The sequence below is a fragment of the Gorilla gorilla genome, chromosome 16, assembly GCF_029281585.2.
Source record: "Gorilla gorilla gorilla isolate KB3781 chromosome 16, NHGRI_mGorGor1-v2.1_pri, whole genome shotgun sequence".
Taxonomy (NCBI): Eukaryota; Metazoa; Chordata; class Mammalia; order Primates; family Hominidae; genus Gorilla; species Gorilla gorilla.
The window spans coordinates 26,921,237-26,945,882 of NC_073240.2; the positions used below are offsets into that span (position 1 = coordinate 26,921,237).

Genomic DNA, 24,646 nt, shown 5'->3' on the forward strand with positions numbered 1-24,646 from the left:
TATGAGGTCAATAGGCACTGCCCCCATCAGATTTTCAGTAGAGGAAACAGTGAAAACAGAAGCAATGCCAACAAAGTCAGAATGAATGAACTACAGTTGACCCTTGAACAACATTGGAGTTAGGGGTGCCCCCGAACAGTCGAAAATCCACATACAATTTCTGACTCCCTCAAAACTTAACTACTAATAGCCTACGGTTGATAGGAAGCCTTACTGATCACATAAACAGTTGATAAACACACACAATGGAATCTACATGTATTTCACATATTCATGACACACCTATGTTTTCCTTAATTTTTTCTTTTTCCCTTTTTTTTAAAAAAAAAAAAAAAAAAAAGAGACTGGGTCTCATTGTATTGCCCGAGCTGGAGTGCAGTGGTGCAATCATAGTTCACTTCAGGCTCAACCTCCCAGGCTCAAGTGATCTTCCTGCCTCAGCCCCCTAAGTAGCTGGGACTGCAGGCATGGGCCACCACGCTGGGGTTTTTGCATTTTTAGTAGAGATGGGGTTTCACCACATTGCCCCGCTGGTCTCAAACTCCTGGCCTCCAGTGATCCTCCCGCCTTGTCCTTCCAAAGTACTGAAATTACAGGTGTGACCCACCACGCCTGGCCCGCTTTAATTTTTTCGATATTTCTAGGCTATGCGGTTCATCTGCAAGTTTTTTCAAATTGTCACAAATCTCCAAAAAATTTTCCAAATATTTATTGAAAAACGTCCCCATAGAAGTGGACTCAAACAGTTCAGACCCGTGTTGTTCAAGGGTCCACTGTATTTTGTACATTTACTTAGCAAATGTTTCTTGAGCTTCCCCTTGTGCAAGGTGCCACACTGGGCACTGTGAAGACACAAAGGTGAGTCAAACATGAACACCATTTTCAATTTTCTGGAGGAAGAAAAAATGTGTGAGTAACGTAACACGGAGATTCCAGTCAGATGACGGCGGGGGCAGTGAGGCAAGTGTCAAGGACCAGCCATGACTGAACTACTGTGCATCTAGTTTGGGACCCTCCATCTGAGGGTGGAACATCAGCTAAAACTATTAATGAGCTCTGCACAGGCCTGGCATGTAGTACAGGCCTGGCATGTAGTACATGCCCAACAGATCATTACTGATCGAACTACTGAGTCAGCAAATGAATCAACCAGCGAGTAAGTGGTGTCAACATCCTGGTTTTTAGAACTTCGGATAAATTGTTCCCTAAAATCTCCACCAACCCAAAAATGTTGTGATTCATACTTAATCAAATGTTGGAAACTGTTGTAATACTAAATCCAAAAGCAGCACATTTTTAGTTAAGTCATTTGTTCAATGTCTGACTCCCAGACCGAGAGTGAACACAGTGGCAGAGGAAAGATGCAGAGGTGAACTTCCATGTGAGTGAGGATGGCTACATTCCACCTGTACAGTGACACCAGGCTCCACCTACATCAAAGGCATTTTTTCAAATGGTATTGCTCAGTGTTCACGGACAGTAAAAAGTGCCTGCTGGGACTGAGCCATCGAAAGCCAGACAGAAGGCGATGACTCACCTTGCCTCTCTCTGAATCACTTATTTCACAAAAATAGACTTGTGACACGGGAAGACATGCTTATTGCACACTGCTTCATAAACAGGAAGAATGGCATTCCTCCTTACCTTCCACTAGTGGCTTAGCAGCTGTATTGAGCATCAGCTATATTAAGGGCAAACCCTTTAGCCTCATTCAGTAGAGCCCAGAGGAAGTCGGGGACAGCCCACAGGGTGATAGGACAAGAGGTCAGTAGGGCCAATTGGTCACACAGAATAGCCTGATTGGTCTTTACCTGCATACCCTCCTGGCCGGAGATTCCCACACCCACATCTGCCACCTGGATCATGCTGACATCATTGGCTCCATCACCTAGAAACAGCACAGGCAAGAAGAATTGTTTGATTCTAGAAACAGCACAGAATCAAATCAATGTGCTAGATTTTCTTGGGAGTCCCCACTGAACTCAGTCCTGTGAAAGGGTCCTGGGGAAGATGGGGGAAAAAGGAGTAGAGCATCCATCCTGGGAGAATAGAGTTAAGCATTCAGAATAAGCTAGTGACACCAGGAGATGTTTCAGAAAGCGGGCTGGAGCTGAGCCACCTGGTACGTGGCGCCCGCTCTGCAGTGTCGCTCTTACACCAGTAAAGCCCTCATCCTGCTGTCTGGCACAAGGAAAGATGCTATCATCATCTTCATCATCATTAGTTACTGAACCACTCCAGCCAAGCAGCCAAGGCTACTCCCAGCCACACTTCCCGGGCAGTTTCTAAACTAAAGGAAGGAGGTTAAATTCAGCCCAGCACGTTGTGGAGCTCTTTTTTTTGCATATGGATTGCCACAGTATTAGCCATTGTGCTCACTTTGGGGCCCTCTAGGGGTGCAATAAAGGAGAACTTCTCTTCATTCTGTCAATTTGTTGATAGAAAATGTTTAGGAACACAGAGCATGGTCAGATATCTGGACACCTTCGGGGAAAGGACAGCAGAGACATAAAGTCGTTATCACTCCGTGACGGTCACCATTCTTGGAACTGGGCAGCAGAAGAGCCCAAATCAGGGCATACATCCCAAGTTGCACAAATGAGAAAAGGTGCAGATACACAAAGTTAGAATGACTTGTAGTGTGACTACAGGATGTCTCTTCCCTGTGATTTTCCTGTTCTTTATAATGTTGAGACCAATATTAACTGATCAGTTAATATATATCAAATTGGAATTCTCTGAAGCAATAAAAATCTGTACAGCTTTCCCCAGAATGTCCCATTTAAAATGAGATAGGGTAAAAAATGAGATATGGTATGCAACAATGCTCTCTACATTATAAACCACTGGGCACTAGGAATAGGTCACATCGATGCTTTAACGCATTCTTTCTTTTTCTTTTGAGACAGGGTCTCACTCTGTCACCCAGGCTAGGTGGGAGTGCAGTGGCATGATCATGGCTCACTGCAGCCTCAACCTCCTGGGCTCAAGTGATCCTCCCACTTCAGCCTCCTGAGTAGCTAGGACTACAGGTACATGCCACCACACCCAGCCAGGTTTTGTATTTTTAGTAGAGATGGGGTTTCGCCCACCATGTTGCCCCAGCAGTTTTTTTTTTTTTCTTTTTTTGAGACAGGGTCTCTCACTCCATTGCCCAGGCTGGAGTGTAGTGGTGTGATCACGTTTCACTGCAGCCTTGACCTCCTGGGCTCAGGTGAGCCTCCCACCTCAGCCTCTCAAGTAGCTGAGACTGCAGGTGTATGCCACCACACACAGCTAACTTTTTTTATTTTTTGTAGAGATGGGGACTCACTATGTTGCCCAGGCTGGTCTCAAACTCCTGGGCTCAAGTGATCTTCCTGCCTTGGCCTCCCAAACTATTGAGATGACTGGTGTGAACCACGTGCCCAGCCATGTGCTGATGTTCTTATGGGTCATTACTTTCCCGTTTTCTTTTGAGATTCCATTCTGTGTTTCCTTTTCTTTTTAATCAGCCAAGGATTTCCTTCCACGTCTTCAGGAATACCAGACACCAGTGGCTACGCGGCTTAGCCAGGCACTGGCCAGGCCAGGGAAACATCATTCACGTCTTACTGTGTACTGTGGCCTTTCAGGGCTGACGTTGTCCTCGTGCTCCCAGGGAGGACACTGACGCTCAGAGGAGGAGGCTGGGACAGGGGTGGTGCAGGTCAGCCTGAAGACCGTTTCCAGCTCCTCAGGGAAACCTGAGGGCCACCCCAGGCACATGAAGGCAAAGATGGCCTCAGGACAGGCCGTGGCTGTTAGGTTCCCTGGGCCTCCTGAACACGTGCCCTGTGCCCACTCTCCTTAGCAGTTACTGGCCTCAGGGTGTGTAGAGCAGGGTCCCCATGACGACCGTGTTCAGGCCAGTGCTCGCTCTCCTCACTGCCACTGTAACCCAGGCTCAACAGCGGTCTCCTCTGGCCAGGTGAGGTGCCCACTGTGAACAGGCAGCAATCTCCATGTCAACAAGCAGGGGCTGTCACAGACCTTTTGCAGAAAATACTGCCAACACTGGCTGATTGATTGGTGAGGGTACTTGATTTCTGATCCAGTTCTCACCTAGGTGTAGATTCTATTTACAGGGAGGCCCAATTGTTGGCATGTGGGGATCACGGCCACTGCTTCCTTCCTGGCCCTCACCAGGAGGTGGTGCTGCTGAGCCCCTGAACCTGTGCTAGAGACTGCCTGCACTAGAAGTGGGCAGAGAGGATGTCCTGGAAGGAGGCGAGTGGCCACCATCCCATCCCTAGAGAGGAGCAGACAGGGCTCTCCAGGCCAACAGTGTCTGCCAGGAAAAACCACCATGAGAAACACAGTCCTTAAATAACTGGTGTAAAACTGAGCAGTGATGCGTATCTGAGGATGGACTTATTTACTCAGAAGCCTGTCCCAGAACCATCAGCACAGCTGACAGGAGGCAGTGGGAATTCTGGTCACCAAGCCTCTGGGCCCTTAGGGCTTTACAAAGCCTTGGACACCCGGAGGCTCATGGTGACCAGAAGCAGCTGCAAAGGGCCTTCTAAGTTGGCCTGGGCTAAGGCTGAGTGTGTAGTGCCCTCTGCTGTGGCCAGGACAGACTGGGACAGGCAAGTCTCTTGTGTCCTGTCTCCTGAGAAACAGGGTAAGCTCCATCTTGTTGCCGTAAAGCAGCACTGGATTACTGACCTTGCGGCATGAACCTGTAACTCTGCTACTCTCTTTTGTGGCTTTCCAATGTAAACTTTACCTTCGGAACATGTTGCCTGCTCTATCACACTGGGTGTGATTTTACACACAGAAAGAAAGGTGAGGAAGTGTTTTCCCATCTCGTGGTGTAGCACGGAAGGGTAGAGGAAGTTTGGGTCCAGCTGGGAGGAGGCCATCTGGCCAGCTGGGATACTTGCCTATGGCCAGGGTCATGGCCTTGAGCTTGCTCCGCACCAGCTTCACCACCATGCTCTTCTGCAGAGGCGTCGACCGACAGCAGAGGACGGAGCGGCACTGCTTGGCAAGGAAGAGGAATTTGTCCTCCAGGTTTTTCTCGAGAGCGTAGGCCAGGCTTCTCCCATCGATCACGAGGCTGGGTCTGCGGCCAGAGGCAGTGGACGCGGAGGGTGGGCAGAGAGAGGAGAACCTCATGCTCACTTTGCCCTTGGTCTTCTCAGGGGCTCTCTGGAGGCCTCTGGACTGCACGTAGCGTAGGCACTGGTCTAGCAGGGCTGCACACGCCTCCTGAAAGGGACATGAGAGGACAGCGCAGTTCCCTCAGAGTCATGCCACAAACATCCCCGCCCTGGCTCAACACCTCTGGAGCTGACATCCTTCCGGGCTCCAGGCTGCAGTACCCGCCTGCCCAGAGGCCACCCTCCAGAAACTGTGAAGTTCAGCCGGAGAGGATGACTTTCCCCAGAGAAGAGACTGAATGGGTGGCCGGGCAGCGTGGCTCACGCCTGTAATCCCAGCACTTTGGGAGGCCAAGGTGGGCGGATCACGAGGTCAGGAGATCAAGACCCTCCTGGCTAACACGGTGAAACCCCGTCTCTACTAAAAATACAAAAAAATTAGCCAGGCGTGGTGGTGGGCGCCTGTAGTCCCAGTTACTCGGGAGGCTGAGGCAGGAGAATGGCATGAACCTGGGAGGCGGAGCTTGCAGTGAGCCAAGATCATGCCACTGCACTCCAGCCTGGGCGACACAGCAAGACTCTGTCTCAAAAAAAAGAGACTGAACTGGTCTAGGTTTCTCTAAGATCTTACTTGATCGCCCATGATACAGTGCAGAGGTTGGAATGGACCATCTTCACTTTGGGAGGCCGTACTGTATTATTCTGAAAATTGCTGAAGGCCCTCCATGTACTTCTTGATAGTTCTCAGAGGCCCTTACCTAACCCCCCAAGGACTAACTGCAGGACACAAAGCTCTGCAAAAGGCTTTGTTATGATTAGTCCCTAAAGCAATGCAATTTTCAGTATCCTCCCTAAGTTCTCCAATTCTGCCAGGAAAAGAAAAAAAAAGCACAATTACGGAGGCTTTTAATAGGCAAAACTTGATCTGGATTCCAGAGAAAGGAGGAAAACCTACGGTGGTAGCAGCACTAGGGATCAGGGGCAGGAGCTGGAGGCACAGGAGGGACCACCGTCTCCAGGAACAAACACGCTCCGGGGAGCCTGGGCAGCTCCCGATCCTCCGCAGACGGTGAGTCTGCCGGGTCAGTGACCAGTGCCCTGCAACACATCACGGAAATCCAGCTGTGTTCAACACACGCTTACTGAGGATCCTTTGTATTCAGAAAATGAAGCCAGACTAGAGAAAAGAAGACTGAAAAGACACAGTTACTGCCGTAGGGGGAACAGACAGCTGATGCACACACACTCATGGCTGCAGCAAATCACCAACCAGGATGTGCGAAAGTGTGGAGATGGACAGGAGAGGGAGAGCTTTGCTTGCAAGGCATGGGGTGGGATATGGCAGTAACTGGGGAAGGCCTTGAGGAGAATGCAGGATGCCATCACAGGAACTCCATGAGCTCCTTGGACTCGCACAGCAGTGGAGACTCCTCCTTCATCCCGTTGCTCCCACTGACTGCAGCCGGCACGTGGGCAGGACGCATAGGCTCACTACTGCAGAGCTCTGAGAGGGAGTAGCAGCCGATGGACTGGGAGAGGAGACAAGTGTGCCAAGGACACTGAATGGGTGGTGGGTATGTCACTGTTACTCTGGTAGCCCCTGGCTTAGCCCAAGGCACCAGGGAACCTGGACGTGGGCTCCAAGGCAAGGACAGAGAGAGCAGGAGATACCTTCTAGCTCTGGCTTGAGGAGTGAAAAGGGGGTTCCCAATGCTCTGAGAAGATGAGGAAGTCTCCAATTTTATTTATTCTTTTTCGTCTATTATTTTGAACTCAGTCCCAGGCAATTTTGCTACCGTGGCTATGCAGGAATGGCAGTGGCTGAACTGTCTGCTGCCGCAGACTCCAAGGGAGCTAGACCCTCCTTTCCATCAGAGCCTGTGGTGCTCTGTCTTCTATTCTGCCCCCACTTGGCGCTGGATGCAGGAGAAGGGCAGGAAATATGGGAAGAAGAAGGTGACACACTCCAGCTTTCCTGCCAGAAGACTGAAAAGGGGATTCTTGGGGAACCAGAGGCGCTGGAAAAATTGTAAAGAGAAGCTTGGCTAACTGACCCCATAATGTTGTTAATAAATTCCTGGGCTCACCCATAACAAAGCCTTTGAGAGGCAAACTCTGCAACAGACTGCCACCCAAGTTCCAAGGTGACCTCTGGAGGGCAAAAATGCAAGACGAGGTCTTATAAACATATCTGCCTTTGAAAGCAACACCCAGAGCTCACAGCCCAAACCCCACAGGGTTGATCACCTGCTTAAAAAAAAATCCGCATTCTCCATAGAAATTAAAAATGGCCAGGGTCATAACATAATATTCAAAATGCCCATGATACAATCCAAAACTTCTTAGCATACAAAGAACCAGGAAAATCTTAACTCTGTGGAAAAAGACAATCCACAGAAGCCAATGTCAAGATGACACAGATACTGACATTATCGACAAAGAAAGACGAAAACAGCCATTATCCAAATGTTCCAAGAAGTAAGATTGAACATGCTGGAAATGAACAGAGAGACAGACAGTCTTGGCCAAAAAGAAGGAAGATATTTCAGCGAACCAAATAGAAATTTGTGACAGAAATACATTAACTGAAATAAAAAGCTCACTGGATTCTACATCATCTATGTAGATACTCTGCCCTCAAGGAGAAAACTATAACTCCACACTCCTTAACTGTGAGCTGCGCACAGTGACTTCCTTCGGAAGAATTCAGTATGGGAAGACGCAAAGAGTACAGTGACTAAAAGGTCAACCCCAACAGTGACATGGTGTTGACAGCATGTACCCTTGATAGGATATGATGAAAATGGCACTTGACCTCTGTGGCTGTCCTCCCTAAAACCCTTAGCTCCACTTTAGTGATAAGAAAAACATCAGACAAATCCCAATATAGGGGCATTCTACAAAATACCTGGCCAGCACTCTTCAAAATGGTCAAAATGATTAAAAATAAAGAAAGTTTACCGAAGTGTCACAGCCAAGAAGAGTGTAAGGAGGCATGATGACAAAATGTAATGTAGTGTTCTGGATGGGATCCCAGAACAGAAAAAGGACACTAGGTAAAAACGAAGGCAATGAATGAACTTCAGAAAGTAATGATGTATCAACATTGGCTCCTTAATGTAATAAATGTACTAGGCTAATGTAAGATCAGTAACAGAATAAATTATGTATGGCATACATGAGAAATAAGTCTGTACTATCCTCACAGTTTTTCCCTAAATTTGAAACAATTCTATATATAAAGTTTATTTTTGAAAACTCTCTGGATGGGCTCAATGGCAGAATAGACACGACCAAGGAAAGAGCCAGTGAAGATCCGCTTTCAATTAATGAATAGTAAATATATTTTCTCTTCCTTAAGATTTTCTTGATAACATTTTCTTTTCTCTAGCTTACTTTATTGTAAGAATACAGCATATAATACATACAATACACAGAATAGGTGGTAATTGACTATTTGTTATCAGTAAGGCTTCTGGTCAACAGTAGGCTATGAGTAATTAAGTTTTTGGAAAGTCAAAAGTTATATGTGGATTTTTGACTACATGGAGGGATTGGTATCCCTAACCCCTATGTGTTCAAGGGTCAAGTGTACTACAAACAGATGGAAAATAAAAATTTAAAAATACTACTTATAAAACCTACAAAAAACGTTGCACAGATGGTCCCTGACTTACAATGGTTCAATTCACACATTTTCAACTTTTGGATGGGTCTTTTGGGGTATTAAATACATTTTCAACTTATGATATTTTTGACCTATGATGTTATTGGGACATAACCCCATCATAAGTTGAGGAGCATCGGTGCTTGGGTATGTATCTAACAAAACATGTATATGATGTGTATGCTGAAAACTATAAAATGCTGATAAAAGAAATAAAAGAAGACCTAAAAATGTAGAGATATACCCTGTTTACAGAGTGGAAGATCAACATGATAAAAATATCAATGCTTCCCAAATTGATTTATAAATTTAACAAAATTCAAATAAAAGCTCCAGCAAGAATTTCTGAACAGAAAAATTAATTTAAAATTCATATACGAAGGCAACAAATAAGAAGACTAGCCAAAACAATTTTGAAATAGAATAAAGTTGGAGGAATAACACTACCAATTTTTAAGACTTATAAAATACTACAGTAATCAAACTACTACAGTGAATCAATACACATCGTATTGGTGAAGGGATAGGCAAACAAATGAATGGAACAGAACAGAAAGTCTAGAAACAGACCCACACAAATATAACTAACTGATTTTTGGCAAAGACGCTTTCAACCAAAAAAAGACGCTTTCAACAAATGGCACTGGAGGAACTGGGCAGCCACACGTGGAAAGATGAAGTCTAACCTAACCCTCACATCTTTCATGAAATGTGACCCAAAATGGACTGTATCTATAGATAAGATGTTAACGTGTAATGCTTTTAGAATAAAACACAGGAGAAAATATTCATAATTAGGCACATCTTAGACATGACACCAAATGCATGATACATAAAATTAAAAAAAAATGACCAATCAAACCAGGCACAGTGGCTCAAGTCTATAATCTCAGCACTTTGAGAGGCCGAGGCAGGACGATCACTTGAGTTCAGGATTTTGACACCAGCCTGGGCAACGCTGGGGCATCCCATCTCTTAAAAAAATAAAAAATTAGCCAGGTATGCTTGTGCGCTCCTGTGGTCCCAGGTACTAGGGATGCTGAGGCAGGAGGATCCCTTGAGCCTGGGAGGTTGAGGCTGTAGTGAGTTGCGATGGCACCACTGCACTCCAGCCTGGGTAACAGAGTGAGACCTCATCTCCAAAAAAATAAAATAATAAAATAAAAATTAAATTTAACAAGAATAAAAATTTATCAAAACTAAAAGCTTTTGTGAAAGACAATATTAAAAAATAAAGAAGATAGGGATGAAATATATGCAAATCACATAGCCAAGAAAGGACTCACATACAGAAAACATAAAGAATTCTCAAAACTGAACATTAAGAAAACAACTCAATTAGAAAATGGAAAAATACTTGACAATTCATCCAAGAGGATATTTGAATGGAAAATAAGCACATGGAAAGATGTTCAACTTCATTAGACACTAGTGAAATGCAAATTAAAACCATAACAAGATACCACTACACACCCCTTAGAGGGGCTAGCAGAAAAAAAAATCAGTGACAATGCGAAGTGCTGGAAAAGACACTGAGCAAAGTAATACAGCACTTTGAAAAGCAGGCTGGTGTCTGGCAGCTTCTCATAAACTCAGACACATTCACATCTGACCTAGGTATTTAAAGAAATGAAAACATGTTCACACAAAAACCTGTATGCACACATTTACAGAAGTGCTGTTTATGATTGTCAACAACCAGAAACAACTAAAATGTTCTTCACTGAGTGAATGGATATGCAAAATCTGGTGTTAGTGGATATTACTCAGCATCAAGGAGAAATATACTACTGGTTCATGCAACAGCTCAGGTGAATCTCAAAAGTGTTATGCTGAGTGACAGAAGCCAGGCTCTGAAAGTTACACACTGGAGTATTCTGTTTACTCGACATCTGGAAAAGACAAAACTGTAGTTCTGGAGAACAGATTGGTGGCTTCCAGAGGTTAGAAAAGGAGAGAAGTTACAATTGCATGGGGGTAGCATGGCAGACTTTCTGGGGATGATGGAACTCTTCTGGACCATGGATAGGGTGGTGTATATACACATACAGATCTATGCATGTGTTAAAATTCATGTAAGTGTATAACCAAAAAAAGAGCCAATTTTACTATATGCTAATTATAAATAAATAAAAGCAATGACCAGGTCCTCAGGTCAACCTTTAGTATAAATTCGCAAACTTTCTTGGAGAAAGAGGTCACTTAAAAAAAAAAAAAGGCCCTGGTGAAGGCACAGGCTCTGAAGCAGGATGACCTTGCATAGATGTGAGAGGAAGGGGGCGCCCCGGCCAGCGTGGCTGTGAAGAAAGGACTGGGAATGGCGGGAATCTGGATCATAGAATCCAATGGAACAAGGTGCGAGGGTCACAATGGCGTCTGTACAATGCAGACAACGGGGCTTAGCAGGCAGCCTTTCCTACACTTACAGATGGAGTGAGAGGTCCTAGAGGCCAGGAGATGAGTGGGGGCTGCTGCAATAACTCACGAAGCAGGAATGCTCCCACCAAGGCCATCTCAGAAAGGGGCACTCCCAAGCGACAAAGTCCCAAGGTCCTGACAGCTGATGGTGCAGGTGTGGACCTAAGAGGGGCTGGGGTGGGGAGTCTGAGTGTGAGCCCCAGAGATGCTGTGGTGGCTTTGGCCACACTGGGGAGGAGCAGATCAGCCACAGCAAGACAGTTCCCTGCTCCATTCAAGAAGCCTGAAAGCTGGCTCAAGAAGTTTTGAGTGGGAACTTCTGCGAGGACTCAGAGCCCAGACCAGGGCAGTATATGAAGTAGCTACTCGCCACAGACTTGGGGATTTAAACAGACAAATCCAACTGGATAAAGAAGTCCTCAGTGCCTGCAATGGTCCTGAGGTGGTCAGTGCTAAATGGACCACTGCCCTGGCTCCACTGTGGAAGCACATGGGACCTCACGAGAAAGTTCTTTGATGACTTGGACAGTATGTCAGGAGAAACCAGGCTGAACTTTGTATCAGTAAAGCCCAGACGTGCATTCCTTTGGTACTAAGAAATTCCAGCAAACTTTACCTCTTCCAAGGCAATAACATGCACATCCTAAACCCGAACGCGGAGGGTGAGGTCCTTCTCACAGCAGCTGCCAGGAATGTGAGTGTCTGCCAAGGGGGCCACGATAAACATGGACCACCCCAGGGGAAGGAAGCGGAGCCACTTGAAACCCACCTACCTGGGAGGTGGCATTCAGGGTGATGACCTCCTCGTCGTGGTCCAGCAGTTTGCAGGCATATGCAATGTTGACAGCTGTTTCTTGTTTGTCACCAGTGAGAACCCAAATCTGCAGGCCCGCTTGACGCAATTTAGAAATAGTTTCAGGGACTCCGTCCTGCAGGCGGTCTTCAATCCCAGTGGCACCTGGTCAAATGCACAGCAGTGTGAGTGAACCCGCTTCTCACGTGCCCCCCAATCCTTCTGGGGTGCAAATGGCATGCACCAGATACACCGAAGGCAGGCACTGGTACAGCCCCTGTTGCCTGGGCCTTGCCCGGGGCTGGGCTGCCAGTTGTCTGCCATGTAGTGACAGGAAGTCCCCTGTGGAACCATTTCAGGACAGTGGTGGACGCTTTTGACAGCTCTGTCGATGTGACTCAGTCGAGTGCGTAAGAATAACTGTGAGTCACTGAGCATAATTATGTGTACTTACACCAAAGTACCTCAACTTTTTTCTAACTTGTAACTTTACAGATAACCTGAAAGCAAAGCGTATGGGAAGGTGTTGGGAATGACGATATTCGGAGGGATAAAAATATAGTCTTAAAAATTGCCCATCCCATAGAAAGCTTCTGGTGAATGAAATTCAGAATGTCCAGTCTCAACAATGCTTATTACTAGTCACTACAGAAACAGACTTCACAGGTAAGGCCATTATTTCTTGAAACCAAGATTATCCTAAATATGCTTTTTCCACAAACATAAAGAAGTTGAGAGGCAGGTTTTGCCTTTTTGGTCTCAGTATGTTGGGAAAAATCTACTATTGACTGCGGAAATGTGCTTAGGCCTGCCTCAGAATTTTTTTTTTTTTTTTTTTTAAGATCTGTTTACATCTTGGTGAGATGGTTTCTGTCTTCCCCACTCTGGAAGTGAGCTGCAGCCCCGGTCCCTAGGTTCGAGCCCTGACTGAGGCTCCTTTACTGCGCTACACCATGCTGTGCCCTGTGCTGGGATGCTGCTATGGACTGTGCGTTTGCGTCTCCCAGATCCATAGGAGGGAGCACTAATCCCCAGTGTGGTAGTATTAGGATGTGGCGCCTGCAGGAGGTAATTAAGTTCAGATGAGGTCATGAGGATGGGGCTCCCGTGATGGGATCAGGTGTCCTTATAAAAAGAGGCACTGTGGTCGGGCGCGGTGGCTCACGCCTGTAATCCCGGCACTTCGGGAGGCCGTGGCGGGCGGGTCACTTGAGGTCAGGAGTTCCAGACCAACCTGGTCAATGTAGTGAAACCCTGTTTCTACTAAAAATACAAAAATTACCTGGGCGTGGTAGTGGGTGCCTGTAATCCCAGCTGCTCGGGAGGTTGAGGCAGAATTGCTTGAACCCAGGAGGTGGAGGTTGCAGTGAGCTGAGATCATGCCACTGCACTCCAGCCTGGGTGACAGAGCGAGACTCTGTCTCAAGAAATAAATAAATAAATAGGCATTGGAGAGGTGATTTCTCAATCTCCCCATTGTGTGAGAACACTTCAAGGAGGCGGCCATCTGCAAACCAGGAGGAGGTCCCACACCAGACATTGTGAGCTGTTAGAGCCTTGATCTTGGACTTTTAGCCTTCAAAACTATAAGAAGTAAATGTCTGTGGCTTAAGTCCCCAGTCTGTGGTATTGTGTGACAGCAGAACAAACGAACTAAGCCACCCTTACCCCTTCTTCTAGAATGACGGGACGGCAGGCATGGGGAGGGGAAGGTAGAACTGAGGTACAGTAAACACACAAGTGTACATTTCTTAAATATTCCTTTGATACACTTTCACAAGTCACATACCAGTGTCACCAGCCCTGAGCTCAGGAGGCAGAACATCACCAGCACCCCAGAAGACCCCCTCAGGGGCAAGTGGCTGATCTGCTGTCTTCCAGCTCAGGTAGCCTGGGCCTAGCTCCCATGTCGGGGAGGTACTGGAAGGTGATGTGGGAACTTGGGGAGGGCCCAGAAAGGAGGAGGGAACATTGCACCCATGCTGCACACTGCTCTGAACCTTATAACCTGAGTACCCTGGGAAGACCACACAGCGTGTGGAGCTTAAGACCTGCTCAGGAAGAAAGCCAGGTCACGCTCTGTGCTCCCCGTGAGCACATCCCCAGCCACCCGGGCACTGGGAAGGCATCTGACCTTAGCTTCGCTCCTCTACCCTGGCCCTTGGGCTCTACTAGCAGGGGGGCAGACTGTGCGTGGCCCATGTCCCTGGCTCATCCTGAGTGTCACTTGTACTATGACAGGTTCCTTGATGTCTGGGGAAGACAGGGATGGTCTTGCCTTCCTCTGTGTGTTCATAGTAATTCATTCATACTTAATGATAGTAATAATGATTATAGAGTAAGACTAATAATGGCTAACCTTGATGGATTACTGACAATTTGCCAGGATAACACTTCCACTACGGTGCTTGAAACATAACCCAAGCAGTTGCCCACTCTTCTCTAAATGGCAACTTTCTGCCTCAAGGACCTTGTGCCTCCCACCTTTGTATCCCAGCTGCTGAGCTAAAGTCAAATGTCTGCCAAGAAAGAAAGCAGGGAAGGCCTTGCCGGAAACTCCAGTATGGAGGGTGTCTGCTGTTTCACAGGGAAAAGTTAACACCTTGAAAACAGAACCTCCTTAGTTCAGGAGCTAATTGGTCAAACTCATGGGCCTCCCATTGGGTCACCCCACCAACACTCACCTTTATAAGGTGTGAGCCTGAGTCAGGTGCAGAATAGCATTGAACTGAAAAAAGGAGTTATGGGAGGGACCCCCACCTCGGCATGAAACACGGCAGAGGAAAGAGTGCCTGCAGGCAGCAGCCTTTCAAGATGATTTGGGGCACAGCGGCTTTCTTCAGCTTTCCAAGGTACTTGTTTGTGATATAATTTATGTGACTCTGAGTAAATGCCACTGTCTTTACGACCTGACCCTGGAAGGCCTGGCATTTCTGAGTATCATAACTCAGGAGTTGGTGGTGTGCAGAGCCCAGCGTCACTGTGCTTGGTGCCACACAGCTTTGAATGGGAGGGGAAAGGATTTCACCAACGAGGAAGTTTTAGACATTTAGAGAAACTAGCAAGGATGCCAGGGAAAATGAGCAACAGTATCCTTTGAATTTAGATTCCTGCCCAGAGCATTAAGGAAAAGAAAATTTCAAGAGCATGGAGAGAATGGAGATCCTTTCTGCTGAAGATAGTTATGTATGGTTCTCTGATGCTATTTAAGATAAGCACCTGGGCCTGGTGCAGGGGCACATGCCTGTAATCCCAGCACTTAGACAGACTGAGGCAGGAGGATCACGTTAAACCAGGAGTTCGAGACAAGCCTGAGTGAGACCCTGTCTCTACCAAAAAAAGTAAAAATTTATCTGGGCCTGGTGGCACACGCCTGTGGTCCCAGCTACTCAGGAGGCTGAGGCGGGAGGATCACTAGAGCCCAGAAATTTGAGCTCACAATGTGCTGTGATCGCACCATTGCACTCCAGCCCAGGTGACAGAGTGAGACTCTGTCTCAAAGCAAAAAAACAAAAACAAAAACAAAAAAAAGCACCTTCATGAAAAGATTTGGCTTTGGAATAGTAAAAATATAAGTGGCTGGCTTCACTTTTCTTAATGAAGCTGAGGAGCTGGAACACAGTGCCCGCGTTTGAGCTATGTGAACACTAAGGTGGTGGGTGACTCTCATACTCTCCAGCTCAGGCCTCGTCATTTGAAACATAAACATATCAGGTAGCAGGAGATGGTAAGTGGTTAACAACCGGTCTGTGGGAGGAAGGTCGATTTACTGCATTTGCTCATTTCTGTGCTGTAAATACTCCCACCTTGGCTGACTTCAATCTACTAACATAGCATCAAAAGGCGACGTGAGATTCCTGAACATTTATGTGGGCTACTGCAAAATTCTTCAAAATGTATCCATGAGCTCTGCCAGGAGGTGTGAGCAGACTCCAGTGCACGGCTGGCACCCATGTGGGCAACCCAGGAGTTCCATTGCTGACACATCTCAGAGCCATCCTCATGTGCACCTGGAGGGAAGGAATCCACCTGAGGATGACAGCGGGATGTGGTGGAATCGGTTTGGAGAAACGCTGATGACCAGGATCCCGACTCCAACCAGAGGAAGTGGAACAGGGGATCGGTAGAAAACTCTGATTCTAGATCTTCACACAGTTGCCCAAGTAAAAATTATAGAATCCAAGCAAGGAATCCCCATGAAAAAGGCCTAAGAAGATGACTGGATCTCAAGTTCACCATGAGCCTCGGGTGCCGCAGGGGCCGTTAACAACTTAGGATATGTTAACAGAGCTGCAGCATCCGGGCCAAGAGAGGTGACTGATGCACGATCACCAGAGAAAGCCTGCAGAGGAGAGGCCCGCTGGGTGGAAACGGTGTGGAAGCACCAACCAGGAGACTCACCACACAACCGCTCAGTGCCAGGCCCTGTGCCTGCGCCATGCTCAGTGCCTCCCGTCATCCCTTCCTTTCACCCTCACAAGAGCCCGAAACACTGGGATTACCACAGAGCAGAACTTGGATGCAAAAAGGATTGAGCCACTTGCCCCAGGCTGTCCGATCAGCCTGCATGACCAGCCTGCATGACCAGCTTGCAGTGGCAGAGCAGGGCTGGACAACTGAGTCAGGGCTCCTGGGCTCTGAGAGCAGGGAAGATGGAGAAGGGGCAGCCTGGGACTCACAGCCATGTCCCCAAATAGTCAAGGTTTCATCATGTGGAAAAGGGAGGAGATTCTGTCTGCATTACTCCAGGGGGCGGAACCAGCAAGCACTGTGAAACGGCACCGGAGGGCCAATTTCACTCCATTTGAGAAGTTAGTGCTGTCCAGGGGAAAAGCTGCTCCCTGGGGAAGGTGCCCCACAGTGAAGGGTTAAAAACAAGGCTGGTCAGTGAGGCTGGGCGGGCACGTCTGGGACAACCAGCAGATGCCTCCTACCCCACAGGCCTGCACAATACTGTCTTCCGGGGAAGCCCAGTCAGTCCAGACGACAGCAGCCCTGCTTTAGTAAGCCAAAACTTCAGGGCCTAAAACAGGCACAGCCATTTCTCAGGTGTTCCATTTAATTCACATCCAGGGCTGCCGCTCATGGTGCCAGTGGGCCCCTGGATCCCGGGGCTTTCCGAGTAATGCGTGGCCTCCTATAAGATTCTGTGGGCAAACAATATATAAAATGTGTGCAGATATATGTTATGCCTAGTGTACATTATGCTATTAAATGCAAACCTCAACTATGTATTATACTAGAAATGTAGATGTAAATATATAGCTATCCCAACTCCTCTGCCCAGAAAAAGAGGGCAAGTGAACACCGCCTTTTTGTATTAAGTGAAGATGAACTCCCCAGGGCTTTGTGCTCGAGAAGTACCACCTGACTCACAGCACCCGGGATGGAGGTGGGGGTGCACCATCCTCAACACCAGCTCTTCAAGGACACACAGAGCATGTATACAATGACTTAGCTATTTAATGAATGCTTTAATACATAGGAAAATAAATATTTTAAGTATTAAAGTAAGCATTAACATAATAAATACCTTCATTTATCACTAATACTAGTTAGCATTTATTAAGTACCAAGATGAACACAGTTGGAAATGTGGACATATTTCAGTAAAAATGAGCCCATTTTCTTTTCATTCACCTCGAATCTGTGAAACATTCCTAAGATGCAAAATGCAGCAGTTTCTGGGTCCCAAAAGCTTCCCTGTTTCCCGAGGGGAAAATCCTTTCAACTCCCAACTGTCAGAAATCTCACTCCTTGGCTCTATTTTTGGTGGGAAACCTGGTTAAGGGGAAGCATGGCAGCTGCTGTCTTGGGGTGCCTGGGGGGCAGCACGTGCACCTCACAGAAATGAGACTAGGAAGATTCAGGCAAGCACCCTCCCGCCTCGGCTGTGCCAGCGTCCTGTCAGGTGGCTCCCTAACCAAGGCCAGCCTGCGGAGCAGCCGCTGACAAGAGCACTCACCCCTCCAGGGCCGTCCCTGCAAACTCCACACTGCCCTTAGGCATGCCACTCTCAGGTTAATTACCTAACAAGTGCAGGTTGGTCTCCAGGCGAATGGCAGACTGGAAGAGGAGCTCCTCGCTGTTTTCCAGGGAGGATTCGGCTTCTAGGTGGCTTTGCAACCAGCAGGCATACTCTTCTTTACTCAGAACCTATGGGAGATACATTGTTGAGTGCTGCACCGGGCGCTGCTCACTGTGGGGCGGCCACCTGCACGTGCACCCTTGCGGAGCCGTCCCCACTCACCCTCTTGGCGATGCACAAGGTGCGCAGGCCTTCCGCCGCATACAGGTTGAGGTAATTCTGAGTTTTGCTCCGAATCTTTTTTTGATGCCTCCCTCTGGCGTCAACTAGGTTGGAGAATAAGCAGAAACATGGGTAAGAACTGGCGCCTGTGGAATGATCTTCAGACACTCCGAGATTTACCCCACGTCTGTTCGTTACTTGCGAATAGAGCACAAGTTTTCATATAGAATTCAAAGCAAAAATGAGCTGTTATGTTTTTTAAAAAAAGTCTCATCAATATGCAAATGTTTGACTGTTTTATTTTATTTTTTCATAGAGACAGGGTTTTGCCATGTTGCCCAGGCTGGTCACGAACTCCTGGGCTCAAATCATCCACCCGCCTCGGCCTCCCAAAGTGCTGGGATTACAGATGTGAGCCACTGCGCCCTGCTAATGTTTGGCTGTTTTTAACATCCTTTGTTGAAATAAGCTGATGAAAGTAAAAACTACACCAAAAGTCATTTGGCATCCTTTTGCCCAGCCTATTAAATGGAGGCTCACGTTCTTCCTGTTAATGAAAAGTCTTACTTAATGGGAAGTGCACTTTCTATCCTCAGAACAGTAGGATCCTTACAAGTAGCATTGCCAGATACAACAAACGATGTCTAAATATGGCATAGAACATACTTTTACTTAAAAAAGGATTTGTTTGTCTGAAATTCAAGTTTAACTGGACATTCTATATATATAGTTTGTGAAATCTGGCAACACTACTGACCAGTCATGAGGCCTGTGGCCCAGGAAGGATTATCTACTAATCTAAGTCCACCGCCTGAAAGAGGACCTGGTAAGAGACCCTTTTACATGCCTGACCATGCTGCATTCTCCATAGGGGTGACAGAGCCCTCAAGGGAGTGATCACTGGTTCTTGGAGGTGGAAGAATCTTACTCTTTTCTAAACAAAGTCTAAGTACACATATAGAACATAAACAGATACACAGCATATCTATGTTATTAAAAGGCCATGAGGGGACAATTGAAAAAGAAGTCAGAAAAGACTCTTTATGGAGTTGATAATGGGGAAGAAAAACAGTTGCCCTAGAATCCTTTGCTTTAGGTATTTACATTTCCCGAAAGGATGATGCTCAAACTCATCTTTGTATTCCTGGTATCGTGGTAACACTCTTAGAAGATGCAGATAACCTTTTCCCAGAATCAGATTGTTCCTCGAGCAAAGCCGTGCCTAACTGAGGGGCTTTGGAATTGAAATACTCATGATAAAGCTGTCCCATTGTCCTGGGGAGAGGCGACATGTGGCGTGCACTGGGACGTGCGGTGGTATCGGGTGTGACACTGAGATTAACCACTCTCCAAAACAAAATGAACTGAGCCCACGGAGGGAGGATGGGCCACTCGGGACCCTGGGTGCCCCAGACGAGGAGATGGCCCCACAGGTGTCTGCTTCTCAGGTGGACAATGGGGTGTTTCTTTGTAGGGCCATCTGCACAGAGCCTAGTGACAGGGAGCACCTGGCCCTGCCAGGCAGAAGTGGCTGAGCCTGTTGTCCTCTCCTGCAGACACGGACACACACCTTTGCCCCTTCTGGCGAGATCTGCCCCTCGTTCTTGGGTGACTTTTCCCTTACATGTCCTGCCGCGCCTACCACTGGGCAATCACTGTGGAATACCGAGGCTGGGCTTTGGAGGGTGGGGCCCTTGTGGAGGCTGGAATCGGTCTACACTCTGATGGGGGTAGGAGAGGATGGGAAGAACTCAAGCTCCAAGGAGACCATCACTGAGGAGCTGGGGGAACCTCCGAAGGAGAATGTACTGGGGAACAAGAGTGTGGATCCCCAGAGGCATTCAGTCAGCCCTGCTCTTCTCCACTTGCTGAAGTGATACTGGGGGTGGCTGATTTCGAGCTGAAGGCATGGCAATTTTCACACTGCATTTTAGGCAACAGTCATGCAATATTAGCCCCTTCTTTCTGATGTTCCACAGTCACCCAAGTCCTGTGTGTCTTGTCTCCCTATGGTGACAGGAGGAATTCTGTGCCTGGAACTCAGCTCCTTGGGTGAGGAGTGACACCACCTGTGGGAGTGGGACCAGTGCTGCCCAGCGCCCCCTGCTGGGCAGGGACAGTCGAGCGCTCTGTGCTGCAGGACCCTGAGGTTGCATCTGGGTCGGGGCAGGAGTAGGGGGCTAAGGGGCACAGCTCCAGGTGCAGTCTGCGAAGATGACTCCAGTGCCCACTGACCCCAGACACAGCAGGGCTGAGACAGCTGCACCTGACAGTGGGCTGCACCTGATGTTCCCACCAGGAGACAGCTGGCGAGTGGTGCTTGCAGACCCACAGAGAGGCCCTCAGAGGGATGAGGGTAGCCTCTCTTCATGATTTTACCACGTGCTTTAAAATCGTTCCAAGTGATATTTCCATTTCTTCTAAGCTTTACAAGCGATATTTCCCCAATAAGGAGTTATCTTATTAAAATGGTAAACTAACGTGCAGTCCCTGCTTGTACATGCATGTACTCATCATGCAAAAAATATATACTGATTACCGCATGGTATCAATGTGTGAGGCCCACGCTAGGCAGTGGGCTACTGCCATCTCTCTGTCCTTGCTCTGGGAGAAGGCAGAGTGGCCTGAGGTTTACACCTTAAAGACCACTCCAAGTAGCAACGCCACCAAAGCATAAGCAAGTGGATCTTAACAAGAAGGAGCCAGAGACTTGGGAAAGGTACCGAGTGGACGCTGGACATCAATGTAACAGCAGGCACTGAGCTAGGGGCTCGTGTGGGGACTTCCTGTGAGAGGCAGGCACTGTGATTTCCTTTGTAGATAGGAAACGGAGGCACAGAAAGAGTGAGTGACTCGTCCAGGGTCATCCCAGCCGTTAAGTGCAGACCTGGGATTTGAACAGAGATCTGTGAGAAAGGGTTGGGGTGGAGTCCCTGCTTGTTGCCTGACACCACACCTGCCAGGGCAGGTGAGCCATGGCCCCATCCTGCTGATATCATACAGTCACGTCCACTATCTGTTCAGCCAACTTGGGCCTCTTCTGGTGAAAGTGTTTCCAGCCCTCTGAAGAGGGCATCAGATTAAGTCTGGAGTGGGACACCTCTGTGCCCTCCTCAGTTTGTCACCTACACACAGGTAGTAAGTTGATTTACACAGGCAGAGCGATTCCCAGGCACAGTGAGCCCTCTGCAATGAGTCTGCACCTATCCACACCCCTCCACCACTCCCCAAGTAAAAGGCGAATGATCTGTGCATAAGGGCAGGCGGTCACAGGTGGGTAACTTCGAGGGGACTCCAGGGCCCTCCTGTAGTCGTTCTCTTGGGAAACTGCTGGGGTCTCTGAACTTCCTGAACCTTAACCTGCCCAGTGTTGACACGTAGATCTTCCCTATCCAAAGCTGACTTCATGCACTGCTTGGAAATTCCCAGAGGAAGGCGGAGATCAACACAAGCCCTTGATTAACTTTTCCTATCGATGTCATGGTTTTGATAAGGTGAGAGTTGTGACAATGTCATTACCTGGCCCTTCCATGATGCCATTGATTTGAGGTTCTTTTTCTTATCTGCAGCTACCTGGTTATGGGAAGCTCCCTTCCTGAGACCCAGAGCAAAGCCACGCTGACGATGCCAGGCCTGAGAGGCTCCCCGGCCTGGGCAGGGGCTCCCCACCCCGACTTTGAGTTTGATTTTGAGTCGGACGAGAGCAATGTGGATTGTCTTGTAACCGGTATCAGGTGCCTTCCCAACTTGCAGACAAACGAGGAAATCCCTGGCTCACTCAGGGGCCTCTGGAGGCCAGGCCACCTCTGTTCCTTTTGCCATGGCCCTCGGCACCTGCTAGTGAACAGGCAGGGGGGCCCTGCCTCTTGATAATGCTCTATCCACTCTGGGAAGGTACCAGAAAAGCAGGGTTAGAGTGAGCAGGTCGTGATGCTAAATTCATTCAATTGAAAGGCATCCAGTTTTCTGGGATATCCTTGGTAATTTTTTGGGGGGGACGGGGTGGAGTGTGAAATGTGGTCCTTCTTTTATGAAATGATGGCTGATGGTATTAGTGAGACTTAGTGACAGCAGTTCTTTTTGTGTGTGTTCTGCTTTTGAGGTTTTTACTCATGTAAAAAAATATGTTGCCAGCAAAGACAAACCTGGCAAGTGCTGCGGCCTTCCTTGCACAGCTCACAGGGCTCCCTGCTCTACAGGACCGGACAGGCCTCGCCTGCCAGCGCTGGGCAGCCCCCACATGCCAGGGCCACTCCATGCCTTCCCCTTAGACATCACCCGTCATGCTGTGAAGTCTGAAGCCCAGGACCCCTTATGTTGTCTTGAACCCAAGGCTGTGGAATAAGACAGAGAGATTTTTTTGCTGCAGAATGAAATCACTCAGATAATTGCCCTATTTATGTTTTTCTTTTGTGTGGATGTAAACAAGAATCGATTTTCAGAAGAAGCTTCCTAGAACTCAAAATGTGTCCATGAATTGGATTCTTTGCTGACTCCAAGGCAGAGCCACTGCAGCGGGAGAAAGGGAAGATCTCGCCCCGCGGTGGTCATCAACATGGAAGGTCATCCAAACTCCTCTCAGAGACACATTTGCAGATTTAGCTCAGCTGCCTTTTGGAGGTCACAGCTCTGTGATGGGGACATGGATTTCCTGTATGAAGCTCTTCCTCCCATCCAATTCTCCATTATGAGTGGTCCTGGGCTTCTGTGCCAGGGGTCCTCTCCTGAGGCACTGAGATGCTGGCAAGAAAGGCCAGTGGGAGGTAAAGTACTCCCTAGCTCCAACCTGGAGCTCCAGAAGGGAGCAACCGGCTTATAGCATTTCCCAGCAGCTGCTGCCCAGAGGTGCTTCCAAGGTGCAGCAAATAGGAAGCCCGTGGCAGGCAGGAGAGCCTCAGCGGGGCCCCTAGGCTCCTGCAGCATCCTCACCTCCACCCAGTTCAGTTCCCTGGAGGTGAGGCTGCACTCCTCCGTCCTCTGAGCACAGAGGGAGAGGTGGGTGGCCAGGTTCCCTTTATGAGGGGGGCTCGGCCCTTCCCCTCCCAAGTGCCAGAACAGAGGGCAGTGGCGGAGGCCAGCATCCCTTACTTCCTGGGCCACCACTGTGGCCCAATGCAGCCCCATAAACTGTGGCCTGGATCTCTCTGCTGCACCAGGTCCACAGGGCAGAAAGAACTTTCTAGAGCTACTAGTCTAGATTCTCAACCTTCATTGTTCAAATTTAAAACGTGACACTCTTCAAGTATCCTCTGACCCCCCAGTTCTTGGAGGTGGGGGTGTGCAGGCATGGAAGCCCCCGAATACTTCCTAGTCCAAACCCTTCAAACAGGCAAACAGTGATCTGAAGAAACCATGCAATTCTCCAATGGGCATTTCTGTTGGAAAAGGATTAATGAAAATCACTTTACTCAAGAGAAGGAATTGGGTGGGGATATTTCTCAGGACCTCCTCCCCCGAGCTGGGGTGCAGCTGGGCAGGGGTGGGGGTACCTGAAGAGCAGGGCTGCAGGAGATCCATGACCACTGAGTCGGCCCCCTTGGTGTAGACGTTGATCTCATCGGTAAGCGGGTGCCGGATCACCACTGACATCCTCTTGCGGACAGAATCGAAACCCAGTGTGTGCAGGAGCTCGAAGGTGAGCCTGCCCAGGTGGGGCAGCTCCACTGACACTTGGTCGTGCAGCCGCTCCACAAGCACGCAGTTGTAGGCTCTGGCCGCATACACCAGTGCCGCCTCATCCGGGCTCTCCGCCTCGTACCGCAGCTCGCGCTCTGACTCCTGCTCCTGAGCAAGCTCCGAGGCCCAGTTGTCCGCCTGGCTGCTGTAGCTGTTGCTGGCGATGGCCGAGGTGGGCTGGCCTAGCCTCTCCTCCAGCCTGAGAAGCATGCCGTCGCTGGACGGGGTGGACGGGAAGCTGGAGCCCAACTTGTGGCTGGACTTGTTGGCGGCCAGGCTCCCGATGCTGCTGCAGCCTGAGGTCAGGCAGCTGGGTGTGAACCTCCGCAGGAAGTCTTCTATCGTCTTCACGGGAGACTTCAGCTCAAACCTCACCCTCACCTGCAAGAGAAATGGTCAGAAGGCAGGTGAGGGAACTGCTATGTCCCCCAGAGGCCCCACCCTGGTTCCCACAGGATGCTCCAGGCACTTGGAGGAACAATGACCTCGCTTCCCCACTGGGGTCTCAGAGCACAGATTTCCCATTTCCCAGATTTCAGGCATGCATTGAGATTGCAAGCAGAATAGTGTCGCAATAAACATGTTGTGCACATGTATCATAAAACTTCTTAAAGTATAATAATAATAATAAAAAAAGAAATTGCAAGCAGAGACAGTACTCCTTCCTTGAGATCGTCCGCTGGCCTCTTCCACTTCTCTTAAACAGAGGTTATGCA

At 48.4% G+C, this 24,646-nt stretch overlaps 1 protein-coding gene across 3 annotated transcripts in view; it reads right to left on the reverse strand.

Annotated features, from left to right (window-relative positions):
• ATP10A (ATPase phospholipid transporting 10A (putative)) overlaps positions 1 to 24,646 on the reverse strand; it is a 187,587-nt gene that overhangs the window by 10,778 nt on the left and 152,163 nt on the right. For all 3 annotated transcript variants that reach the window (XM_004055856.5, XM_055363350.2, XM_063698421.1), the window contains 6 exons: positions 23,744 to 24,311; positions 18,255 to 18,358; positions 18,034 to 18,160; positions 11,985 to 12,169; positions 4,908 to 5,235; positions 1,812 to 1,888 (listed from right to left, as the gene is read on the reverse strand). In XM_004055856.5, the coding sequence (XP_004055904.5) occupies positions 1,812 to 1,888; positions 4,908 to 5,235; positions 11,985 to 12,169; positions 18,034 to 18,160; positions 18,255 to 18,358; positions 23,744 to 24,311 (1,389 nt within the window). The remainder of the gene's footprint in view (positions 1 to 1,811; positions 1,889 to 4,907; positions 5,236 to 11,984; positions 12,170 to 18,033; positions 18,161 to 18,254; positions 18,359 to 23,743; positions 24,312 to 24,646) is intronic.